The sequence below is a fragment of the Anopheles darlingi genome, chromosome 2 (genome assembly GCF_943734745.1).
Source record: "Anopheles darlingi chromosome 2, idAnoDarlMG_H_01, whole genome shotgun sequence".
NCBI classification, from domain to species: Eukaryota; Metazoa; Arthropoda; class Insecta; order Diptera; family Culicidae; genus Anopheles; species Anopheles darlingi.
In genome coordinates, this window is record NC_064874.1 from 62,326,057 (window position 1) to 62,338,556 (window position 12,500).

Sequence of the window (12,500 nt, forward strand, 5' to 3'; positions counted from 1 at the left end):
ATCTGTCACATTTCACGGTGAAAGACCTACGGTTCTACGTCAAACGATCGAGCTTTCGCGGCTGTAATAGTATCTCTCATTCAATTACTCCTGCTTGACAGAATCTCAAATTTGATGACAGCGTCCTTCTCGAAACGTTCGTTTCGTTTCGATAGCGCTCGTGGCAGGAATTCCGTGAAAACTATCGTCATACTTCGTAGTCGAGTGTCTAAATTTCGCTTCATCGGAACTGTACAGCGGGCTTAGTGAGCAAATGTGGAATATTGTATTGTGTTTCGAAAGATAACATTACTTGTGAGTGAAAATGCTTATGTGCTATATCATAAGGACCTAAAGATTCAATATGAGTATAATTCAAGTACATATTTATTGTAACAAAGTGCTTGGAAAAATGCTGTCCCACAAAAGGATTTCGTTAAACGGGGACTTTTTGAAAGCCAACGAAAAGTTGGTTGGCGTTAATGTTGGCGTGCAATCGTGTAGAAAGTTGTGTTCAAGTGTTCTGACGATTAAAGATGTTATCGAAGCTATCAGTAACATATGCTATGAAAATGTTTAGGATATAAATGGCTACTACTAAGATTGTATTGAGTTCAAGATATTCAAAGCTGCTGGTGATTTCATAAACGAAACAAATGAGAAAAATTTGGCATAACGGTATATTTTCTGTAAGCCCTAAGATTAAAGGAAAACGATAAATAATTATAAAATAAATTATAAGCTGTATTTCATCTATAACTCCTCCTAAAATCTATAATTTTAAACAAGATGGAAGTGATACTTAGTGGCTGTTCAAAATCTGAAATCCAGCTACACAAACATGTTCGAAAAACTTTTATCAACCAACCAATTAGAAGTAAGTGCATCCTTAAGCTGAAAACTTTACATGCTCGAGCACACTCGTTCATTTAATTAGTTTCCCAACAAACTAACAAAAAAGCGGAAGCTAAGCTAGTGGAAACCTGGTGCAAATAGAGTTAATTAATCTAATAACTCGTGGGACAGCCATCGTTGGACGCCCACAAACTGCCCGGGATGCCCGGGGAAGGATTAAATCAGTTTCATCATCATTTAGCATCCGTTCGACAGCATAATAACTTCGGATTTCATATTTAACCACGGATCGGATCACACCCCTCCTCCGGCTACCAAATGGAAACGCCTGTGTGTTTGATCGAGCATGATTTTTCTCACTCATCTCTCTTCCTTTTCTCTCTCTTTTTCGATTTTTCTTCACCTAACCCATCGTACCCCCCAATCGATGGCTTGCAGGATTCCTGGTGGACAAGTTCGGACGCTACAAACCAGTTGTCATCATGAGTTTGCTGTTAAATGCATTATTCCACCATTCGCTGCTGCTCATCCCGCAGCAGGAAATACCTGGCAAGGTACCGGAAGCGTACGTAATGAGACATCCCGGGACGGGAAATGTAGAGGTGAGTGTTACAACACATTCATAATTCAATTACCGCCTTTCGAGAGACAGAGAGAGAGAGGGCCAGGCCAGGGTGTTCATTCCAGTAGTACCGTTACACACACACCACAAGGACGTCATCGTCCTCGTCAATAACAGACGTCAACGTCAACGTTGGGGGTTACAAAATAAGGTTAGAGTTTGAAAAACATTTCGTTGCCTCGAGGTCGCCAGTCTGTGGGGTTCGTCCATCCAGTCCGGCCAGATTGATGCTTCGAAATTCGATTATAACTGTCCCCTGCACGCTACACTTCACGTGGAAATGAGATTAAGTGCGGTAGTATGCAAAACACCTAAATTAATAATCACGGATCCTGTTTTTTTTTCCCCAAACCAACTGGAACTATGGCGTCTGATACAGATTTCTAATTGAAAAACGTGTTTTTTTTTCCTATTCTGTCAGGTTTGGTGGTCCCCATGCCCTAGCCGTGAATGCCCGGAGGAGGAAGAGATGGACATTGTCGTCGACCAGTGCCTGGACCATTGCCTGCTGCTGGAACAGAACCCCAAGATCGAGATCGCACCACCACCAACGGATCTGCCGCTTGTCGTCACGCAGAACTCGGCCGACACGAACGATCCGAAGGACGATTTGGATCTGTTTGTGCGCAAGGGACCGAACAAGAGCAAAAACAAAACCCAGGACGTACTTAGTACCGGCGGCACGACCACTACCAGCAGTAGTACCAGCAGTATCTCGAGTACTACGGAGTTGTATATAGACAGTAGGTTTTAGGGGATGATGAAGTAGACCAGACAACTCACGATTACTGATGTCTTTCTCTCGCCATTTTCGGGCATCTTTACAGAGTCAATACTTAAGGAGGAACCGGATGAGTCGTCGGAGGAAAGCGAGGAAGGTTGGGTGGTGGCCGGTAGCGGTGACTCGGCGTTTATCGTGCTCGATATGCACCCGGATCTGGGGGAACCGATCGAGCAGCTTGGGATGGAGATCGAACACGATGATAATGCGACGGTGACGGACTTTAAGACGCGCTTCGGTGTGGCGCTACTGTGGAAGCAGGGCGTCAATGTGACCGCCCTGGAGGAGGAGGATCTACGGTGCGGTGGCCTAGTGCTCACGTCCAACATGTCACTCAACAGCAACCTGATGCTGTCGGAGTGGGCAGCCGATTGTATGGTGCAGCGGTGCCGATTCCGTCGCAATGGACCGGACATCTGTCCACCGGATTATAAGGAGAGTGACGATAAGATCTTCTGGATCTACTTTGCGCTTCGCTTCCTAGCCACGACGATGCTGTCGGCCGGTGTCACGATAATGGATCCGATCGCACTGACCATGATCGAGAAGTACGGTGGAGATTTTGGGCGCGAGCGGCTCTTCTCCAGTATTGGGATGGCCATCTTTTCGCCGATCACCGGCGTCATGATCGATTTCTTCTCGAAGGATCTCGGCTACACGGACTACTCGGCCGCTTTCTACACGTACGATGTGCTGCTGATCGTGTCGTCGGTTACGGTCTTCCTGATGCCACTGGGTGAGAAGTTGCCGGCGGATAACGTGTTTAAGGATCTGTGGAATCTGCTGAAGTTGAAGCACGTCATCATGTTCATTTGGTTCCTGTTTCTGCTCGGTAACTTCTGGGGTTTCATCGAAAGTTTTCTGTTTCTGTACCTGAAGGAGCTCGGTGCTCCGAATTATCTGCTCGGGATCACGATCACCGTCGGTACGGTGAGCAGTATACCGTTCCTGTATGGAGCCGGGCGTATAACGAAGGTCGTTGGGCATGTGAACCTGATCGTGATTGCTTTCATTGCGCACGCTTGTCGTTTGGTTGGTTATTCGTTTATTGAGTAAGTACTTCGTCTATTCGAAGTTTCGACTTCAAAGCGGTGGGTCATTGAATGGGTCTGTCGTTTTTGTAGGAACGCTTGGTGGTGCTTTCCGTTCGAGGCCATGGAAGCACTGTCCTGCCATTTGATGTGGGTAGCTGCCGCTACGTATTGTGCGCTGCTTGCACCGAAGAGTCTCCTAGCAACGCTGATCGGTGTACTGGGGATGGCGCACTTCAGTTTGGGTCGAGGTAGTGGCTCCTTCTTCGGAGGTTTCCTCATCTCGGAGGTAGGTACACGTGAAGCGTTCCGGTACATGGGACTGGTTGCCGTGGCCGGTGGTCTGGCCTACAAGTTTATCCACTCTATCTGGCTGCGCAAGTACGACAATCCGGTAAGTCGAACGACAGGTACTCGGTGAACTTATTAATCATACTGGAATGCTACGTTGTTCGTGCAGGATGCCGACGAGGAAACGATCGAGAAGGGTGAATCGGAGAAGCTGTACAACGATGGCGACGAACCGAAGACCAAGGATCAGGGTACCTCGATGTCGCAGGAACGGTTATCGCTCATGATAAAGTACAATCAGATAGGCAGCCTCACCTCGCTACCACGCGGTTCAAGGGTAAGTCTAGGGATCGTTGTTCGCCGGGGCGTGATTCTGAAATTGAACCCACGTCGGCGTGGGGGGGGGGGGGGGGGTGGTTGTCTAACCGCGAAAGATGCGGGTGTACACGGCACCCTATCGGATCCAAATGTGTGACACGAACACAGGGACATGGTAGCTTTTGAAGCCTTGTTGCCTCGTTTGTTGGTTACCTTGTTGGCTGTTGGTTCTCTGCGAAACTCTGCGGAACACTTCAGTTACTTAAACTCGCCCTCCTCCCCCCCGTTCCCTCAAGCGCCAGTTTTGCGATGACTTGGGATTAAGTTCGTTTGCAATGCGTCGGTGGCGTCGGCGGTGAAGGAGGTTGATTAAGAGCGCACGGCAGTCAGTCTCGCGTATCGGTCTCGCTTTCATCTGTCGTCGTTGTCGTCGTCGTCGTTGGTGTGTACATTCGTCGAGATACTTTTATCAAAACACACCTCTTATCGTTGTTGTTTACCACTCCCACCACACCGCACCGGCGTCCGTACGCGGGTCAACGATGTGTAAGGAGAGCCAGTAATGGACCAGATATGGAGCCATTCTTTCGCCGTGGCTTCACTCTCTCTCTCTACGCCGCTTGTTGGTTGTTGCGGCTTAGTGAGGTTCCGTGGTGTGCGACCCATGTCAGCTGCTGGCTTTAACGCGCGTGTGTGGGCTGGAAATCATCAGAACGGAGCGAACGAAAACATCGCCTCGAATGGTGAGCTGATAAAGTTGAGCTTCCATCCATCCGGATGAGCGTTGATGGAGGGATTGGTGCTCCTGCTGGAGATGTGAGTTGAGCTTTGGCTAAATTATGTTTGTGTTGTGTTACTTTTTTTGGATATGGTTTTAAGTTTGGAGGGCGGCTCTGGCTAATGCCCTGGCTGGTGAGACCGTCGGTGGCCAATAATCAAACATGAAACCTTTACTGTCGCACTCCCGCGCATCCAGGTTATGATAGAAGTGGGAGATGGTTTGGGATATAGCCAATCATAGCCCGGGTGCTTTTTATAATGTTGTATGAGAAGAATTTCCGCTGAAATGAATTGATATTAACTTGAATTTAATAATTTATCAAAATGAAGCGATTGTCGTGCAGAGAAATAAACAAATTAATCATTGGATGCTCCAAGCCTGCTAGGGACTACTGCTGGAACGTAAAATAAATCTTATGTTCTTATTAGTCTTGATCTTGTTAGATGAAGATTAATTGTCGTCGCGAAACAAGACTATTGATTAAATTTGCAAATATTAAAGGGGCCAATAACGTTTCTATGTATTGCTATATATTCACTAGTAATTTAAATGCAATTCTAACACAAAATCTTACGAAAAAATACCACTCCATCCATAGATACCATAGTAGGCTAAAAAACGTTTTAATGTATTGCAGTATTCTTCTTATAAGACCTTGAACAGTGCTTTAATCTAACTGATTTCTAATCCAAGCTAATCTAAGCTATTTTTAATTCTGCCAAGTACGGTGGACATTTTTTGACATGCTCATTGGTTTTGTTTGCCGAATCTAACATAAGAACTGATGCGTGGTTCAGACAAATGGTTTTATTGGGCAGCTACAAAGCATTGGTACATTTTTAATGCGCCACTGATCAGTACACATCGTTCTAGTAAATGTCTATGCTAATAAATTGTGGTTAATTGACGGCCTCCCTTTTTTGAAAAGTACCCTCGATGTTACGCGAACAGCTATCATCACGACGTTATCAGATCGAAACCGTTTTTTATGAATATTTAATCTGAATTTTTCTGCGAAATACCACACAACAAATATTGCTTCGAAAAATATCGATCACGAAACACACATTAAACGTAATTAAATCAAGTTAACCATGCTCTTCAGTACGAATTACACGGCGATATTTTTAGTGAAAAATGCTTTTAAAATTTAAGCTTTTATAAACCGGAAACGGACCTATTCGTTTGTCCAGCTGATTGTAAGGGTATTTGCTCATTTGTATTGTGTGTGTGTGTGTGTGGTACAACTAGTCATCAAGCTTAATTGGCCCTATGTATGACGAATAATCCGGGCGGAATCTGTATCTGTTCTGCGGCGAGGCATCATACAATGGATTTCATGAATAATTTATGGACATGAGCAAATGTAAATAAGCGAATGCATCCATTGTGTAATTCCATTTGCATCGTTTGTTCGGGAGTCAAATGAATGATAACCTTGAACTTTTTTTTTTGCATATAAAATTGATCCTAATGAAAACTGGACACGGACACACACACCATCGTCGGTTATGTTTCCGAGTATCTGACGTACGACTGGTTCTTTCGATACGACTATTGTTAGAGGATTTACTTTAATCCTGATAAATTACGAAATGTTGAAACGATATTCAGTTATGCGTCGTCCGGGGAGCACAAAACAAAAAGGATAACAGGTGGCTTCTTGATTGTTCAAATTTACTATTTGAACAAACGTGCAGTGCGGTGCCTGACCGAAGCAGAAGCTTCAGCAACAGGGCTATCGAGCAATCAAATTAGATTTGCAAGACGAAAACATAATTCGGCACGAAGCAGTGGAATGGTTTTAGATCGCTGAAAGTAGATTACAATAAACTCCAACGACCGTGACACCAACTGACGCTATCCCAGCAAAGCGCTCAGTGAAGTTGAATTTCTCTCTTTTCTGCAGGGTGACGTCAACGATTCCTTCGCCAAGCGTCGCAGCAGCTACAACATTGAGTTCGTGCGCGTACAGAAAGGTGGTGGCAGTGCGTCCAAGGTTCGTATCGCGGCTCCCTCTCTCACTCTCTCTGTCTCTTTGACTCCCTATTGTGCCATTATCACAAATTATGTTTGGTGATTGTTTCGTGGAACATTCGTTCTCACGGCTCGTTGCAGGTGGATCTGCTCAAGTCGGCGATAGACATCAACCACAAGGCTTCGCACCCTCACCTGCGCAAGGAGGGTAAGGCTTCCGATCAGTCACTCAACTCGAAACGTGCCGATAGTGCACCGCGGTTGAATCAATCGAAGAACATCTCGCAACCCGCCCTCGGTGCCGTCGTGGATGAGGTAAGTCGAAGCGCGAAAGCGTGATCCCGGGAGTCCGGATCAAACCGGATTAGCTAGTCCCGTATGCTGGCGTCCTGTCGGATTGTCGGAGCCGGGTTAGGAAGAGCTGCCATTACGGTTTTGACAATCTGACGTGTATCTGATGTGTACGGGTGTTAAATGGGACTGGGGTGTGTGTGTGTCTGTGTTGTGTTTAGGATCTACCGACGTCCGCGGTGCTGTCACGCCATCGGAAGAAGCACCATCAGAGCGGCATCCTCGTGGTGAAGGCCTGCAGCCAGGATGGTGATTTGGATTTGCGTAATTATCTGCGGGTAATATGTTGCTTCACCACGGCCACGGCATGTTAATCTGGTTGTTGCATTAGCTGTCCCCTTGCCACCGCATGCTCGGTCTCTAATCGGTTTGCAAATTACAAAACATCATCATCATCATCATCGGCCGGGGCATGATCGTTGTTGATAAGTAGCGGAAGGAATGCAGAGCGTCCGCCTTTCATCATCAATCGTTCCGGTGTTATTCTGGGGAAAATCATTCAACATACGGCTGCATGTTGCGTGCACATCAAACGGGATGCTGTGCCTGTGCCATTGTTCCGACGATTGTTAATTAGCATGATGAAATGCTTATTATTGCGTCCAAGCATCGGAACAACAATGCTATGCCTCAATGTGCTAATGCTTCCTTGTGCTCTCCGTGTGTGTGTGTGTGTACGTGGTCTTCCAGGAAACGGAACAACGGGATTCCATCACGGAAGGTGAGGTGGAGAACTACAAGCTGGAGCTCAGCAAGAAAGCACTCCGGGGTCACGTGCTGAATGACATACCGGAACGAACGGTGGAGGCGCCCGATGCTGCCGTACCGACAACATCGCTACAACCAGCGGCGACGCCAACCATCAAGATCGACGAACCAACGACGACGACGAAAGGTCCTTCCGGCACCGAAAGCATAGCGAACGAGAGCCACACCAAACCCGACGCTACCTGACGCTAGCACAAGGACAAGCCCCGGGGTGTGTTGTGTTGTGTTGTGGGGTGCACCACTACTTCCCAGTTCCTTGCTTCCCCCGGGTGCGCCAGCTTTCCCCTGTTTCCCATTTATCTGCCCCGCTGCAGGCGCGGGCCAAACCAGAAGGATGATAAACGGTTATCGCTTTTCTTATGTTTTCCAGCTGTTTTTTTTCTCCCTCGACTCGTTATTTCGACAAGCAGCATGTTGCATGCTGCACGGTGTGTGTGTGTGTGTGTGGTGTGGTCTAAGATAAGCCTCTTTCTTACCATTTGCTTCGGTATTCAATTAGCATCGCCCAGTAGTGTGCCCTTACCCTAAGTACAACCATTGTTGAATTCAATATACGTATATGTATAAATACAAATGCGGTGGCTGCCGATAACAAGGCCGATAATAGAACAATGGTGTCTGATTGATTGGACTTCTTTTTGTGCAGCCGAATGATGCTTATTTCGATTCAATAAAAGGTAAGAAATGTGTAAGCAATAAGCGTCTTTAACAACTCCGTCAATCATTTCGTCTTGGTAATCATTTGCTGGCTTAGTGCGTTTGCCTTGAATAACTTGGTAGTAGTAGTGAGCTTATTTTCTTAGTCGCTAAATCTAAAAAAAATATCTAAAGAAAAAGTCAGCAGATACATAAGTTTTTTTATTTTTTAAATAATGATAACAACAGTTTTAATATCCAAAAAACTCACCTCATAGTACATTTAAAACAACAAAAAATGTTCCACATTAAATTTCGGTTCTATTCAACTATCAAAAGAAATAAAAATTCAAGCATTTTATAGCAACATGCATCTACATTTAACAGGATGGCTGAGGATTTATACAAAACATTCTGAGGAAGAAACACCTAGCGACAATTAAACTTATTTATTAATTGTTATTGACACCTTATGTGCGAATAATTGTGTTGCAAATTGAAACATCAAAAGCGAATGAATTTTTTGCTTTACACGTTTAAATATCCGTGCTCAGTTTTACCTTCGCTCCATAACACGAAACGTGAAATGAACATTCAAATTGCGATCAAAGTTTCTTCAATAAGTTCTTTCATATAACTCGCTCTCCACTCCAAAGAAAACACAATTTAATCGGCAGCATTAATTTTATAACAATTTTCATGTTTATTTTGTCACTGTCTGTTTATTACTCATGCAATAGAAGTGTAAGGATGCTGGAACTCGATTCACCATCTTTTCCCGTCCGCTAGTCGCCCATCTTTCTTCCATCTGTCATCTGGTGTGTGTGTCATGGTGTATGGGTGAGTGTGGCTCCCTGTGTACGTGTGTCTGGTTTGAATGTTAAAATGCTTATCTTGCTACTTATTTACCCCCATTTTCTTTTCTTCCTATGCTGCGCATTTCCCATGATCGTCACAAAAACATTTTCACTATTCGCTTCGCTTCGCTGTGGTTCATGCTGCTCCGATCACCACTATCCTGGGATTTACAGTTGGTGGTAGCTCACAACAGCTTTAGCTGCTATGGCGTAGTGCATCTTGCTGTCTCTCCTGTCTATCTTATGCAAATTTATTGCAAGACCATCGTGTCTTATGCTTGGCTTGGCTCGGTCAATCTCACGATGTGAATGTAACACAACGACAAAGCAACGAAACGAAATATCAACCAAATGCAACCGCAAAATGGAGGGAAACGGTGTTTTCAAAACCAAAGCAACCCTAGCTACACTCCACTGCCCCACTGGCCAACGATTAATTTCCCCCTCGCTATTCTCTCACAGAGACGATCACCAGCCCAACAATCTAACCGCGTGATCTAACCTCTCTTCCTCCTGTGTGAGAATTGTTTTCTTTTTTGTGTGCAGCATTTGTGCAGCCTAAACTTTGTTATTTTGCTTTAATAATTTATCAACATACTTTGCGAACGATGCGTTTTCGATGCCAAAAAAACAAATCAACATGGACTACTAGATGAGGCCCCAGCGAGCGCGAGGTCCACGCATGCGAGACACACAAACACACATACATATTAACACATATTAACAGACACACATTTCTCTTCGCTTCGCTTCAATTGACAATGGATCGAGCAGCGTTCATCCTTACTACCTCTCTTCGATGGTTCTCTCTCTCTCTCTCTCTCTCGTTCTGTGATTCTCCTTTTCTCTATTTTTCTCTTTCGTTTCTGTGACAATCTTCTTCGATTAACAATAATTGTATGAGCACTAATTTTGGGGGGGACGGGGAGGGACAGACAAATCGATAACAGCCCTGCGGACCAACCAGCCCATGGCCATCTTATTCGTGAAGAGTTGGAGGGAACGGGAGATGGAGGAAAGGGGGGGTTAGGTATGCAATGGAATGTTAGAAAAAACAGCTGCAAAGGACGACTGCGGTACTCTACATCATCATCATCATTTTCATCATCATCATCATCATGGAGGGATTGTATGCAATTGTTTTGACCTCGCGCATTGGCCGGATGGTTGGAAAATGAATTAGCTAAGCTTCCTCTTCCCTTCACCCCCCCGTCACCATCACTCCCTCCCCCATCACGCGACGTTCCAGTAAAGGGTGAGGTGGTGGTCCGTTAATGCCACCTACACACACACAGACGAAGCTTTCAAGGTTCTTTTTTGTTTGGCCACATGAAACATATCCTTCTCTCTCTAATTAGTTATTGTTATTGTGTTGGCGGAATGTCCAGCTCGTCTGCCTTTTCTCCTTTTCCACTCCTCGCACTCTTTTCCGTTTTTTTTTTTCGTTTACCGTTTGAACATTACTTTTCCACAACCGCCTCCCGCCCCCGGACCCTATAGCTGGCCCGGATGCTGTGCACCTGGTATGTATGTGTGTCTCTTGTGGTGGTGGTGGTGGTGGTGGTATGAGTTTCAGTATTCGTATTCGTTCGTTCGTTTCAATAATGAGTTTGGCATTTTGTGATCCTCCCACCTGCTAAGGGTTCTCGAAATTGTCTCTCTAGGTGCGTAGGTGAGAGTTTGCTGATTGTGTGTGTGTGTGGGTGTGGGTGTGTGGGTGTGCGTATGAGTGTGTGTGTGTGTGCGGGTTTGGAGTTGCTCTTCACTAGGCGCTTCTACTACGCTACGATGTACATTTGATTCATGTTATCCCTTTGTCGTAATGGAACGCAAGTTGTATTTAACCCTAGGCTAAAGGGGGTGGGTGGGAGAGGGAGAGGGGCGTTGTCCTCCCCTCCCCTCCCACACCTTCCCATTTCTATGGAATGGCTTCCGTGGTTTGCCGAGCACTCGCTCGCTCTCTGTTGCATCCATTTGGCTACATTAAAAGCACTCAGCGCACTAAAGAAATTGTGGCCAGCCCGCGTAGGGGAAACGACGTTGTAAATTGTGGGAAAGTTTCTAGGTTAGGGGTTTTGCGCCGCTTACTACGTCGGAAACGCGGAAGGAAAACGCGAGAAGGAAAGAGAAGGTATCTCTTCTAGTGTCGTTCGTGATGATTGGCGCGCAATAGAAACACAATCCAGCATCCTTTCTCTCTCTGTCATACTCTCTCTTGCTCGCACTCTATGCCCTACTCTGCCCGTGACTGTGTCTGTTGCTCTACCATTGAAACGATATCATCTAGCAGCCTAGAGTTCCTATAGAGTAACGGAAAGGAGCTGATAAATCCTAAACCCGAGAGCTAAAGATGTAAAAACCGGTAGCCCAGGTGAAGAAAAACGGACGAAGCCCCGTACACTACCTGCCTTTTCCTGCTCGTTCGCTGACGACGACCTTCATTTCGATCGAAGTAACCAAATACTTTGCTAGCATGCTATTTACAGCAGCCCGGAGAGCTTAACCTCCGGGGTTTCGGGGCCTACTCAGCACAACCTCCCGGTAGCGGAAGGGGCTTCCGAGTAAGCTACTGCTGCCGTTGCTGCCGTTGCCGTCCTTCCCGCAGTCGACTCTGTCCCTGGAAATGCCGTCGCGCTGTACCTTTTCTCTATGGGTATTCCGTTTATTTGTAGTATTTGGAAAAAATTGGTAAGTAACACGCTCTCTATTCGTTCGTCTGTTTTTAGATTTCTCTAGAGTTTGCTTGTTTGCTTGGTTTGGTTTGGTTGTTTGCTTGGTTGGTATTGTGTGTGTGTGTTTGTGTTTCCACCTTGGGTTTCACTCAAATGTCAAGTAACGGGTATTTTAGCTAAGACTTTCTTTTTTTTGTTTTACTTTGGGTAGCTTAAGAAAAAGGTCATATTTATGTGTGTGTTTTGTGTATTTATATAGTTTTGCTCGTTCTTCGGCTGTGCTTTTTGCTTTGTCCCATCTTCTACTCCTGTTTGCTGTCACCTTGACCTTCATCTTCTGCTGCTGCTGCTGCTGCTGCTTACCTACGCTAATATATGGCATCAAACGGTGCTAGTTCGGTTTGCGTCAGTACAATTCAAAATACGTTGGCACATTATTATGCTCCTGCCCCTGCGTTCTCCCACTACTCTTCCTATCCTCCATTAAATTTTCCCCCATGGCCGCCGCGCAGACAAAACGGACTGGAGCTCTGTAGCGGTACAGCAGAAGCCAAGAAACATCCCGGGAATCCTCACAGCTC

General features: G+C 45.7%; 2 protein-coding genes across 2 annotated transcripts in view; one reads left to right on the plus strand and one right to left on the minus strand.

Moving 5' to 3' along the window:
- The window catches only part of LOC125959918 (uncharacterized), a 17,696-nt gene extending 9,349 nt beyond the window's left edge, over positions 1 to 8,347 (plus strand). The window contains exons 4-12 of the mRNA XM_049692940.1: positions 1,273 to 1,436; positions 1,878 to 2,199; positions 2,284 to 3,289; positions 3,362 to 3,662; positions 3,729 to 3,896; positions 6,568 to 6,657; positions 6,777 to 6,950; positions 7,148 to 7,264; positions 7,677 to 8,347. Coding sequence (XP_049548897.1) covers positions 1,273 to 1,436; positions 1,878 to 2,199; positions 2,284 to 3,289; positions 3,362 to 3,662; positions 3,729 to 3,896; positions 6,568 to 6,657; positions 6,777 to 6,950; positions 7,148 to 7,264; positions 7,677 to 7,940 — 2,606 coding nt within the window. The 3' untranslated portion in view covers positions 7,941 to 8,347. The remainder of the gene's footprint in view (positions 1 to 1,272; positions 1,437 to 1,877; positions 2,200 to 2,283; positions 3,290 to 3,361; positions 3,663 to 3,728; positions 3,897 to 6,567; positions 6,658 to 6,776; positions 6,951 to 7,147; positions 7,265 to 7,676) is intronic.
- A 759-nt stretch (positions 8,348 to 9,106) lies between these two features.
- LOC125959917 (mucin-17-like) overlaps positions 9,107 to 12,500 on the minus strand; it is a 77,777-nt gene continuing 74,383 nt past the window's right edge. Inside the window, exon 14 of the mRNA XM_049692939.1 lies at positions 9,107 to 12,500. This exon is cut by the window's right edge and continues 1,812 nt beyond it. The gene's annotated coding sequence lies outside the window, so the exon portion shown is untranslated.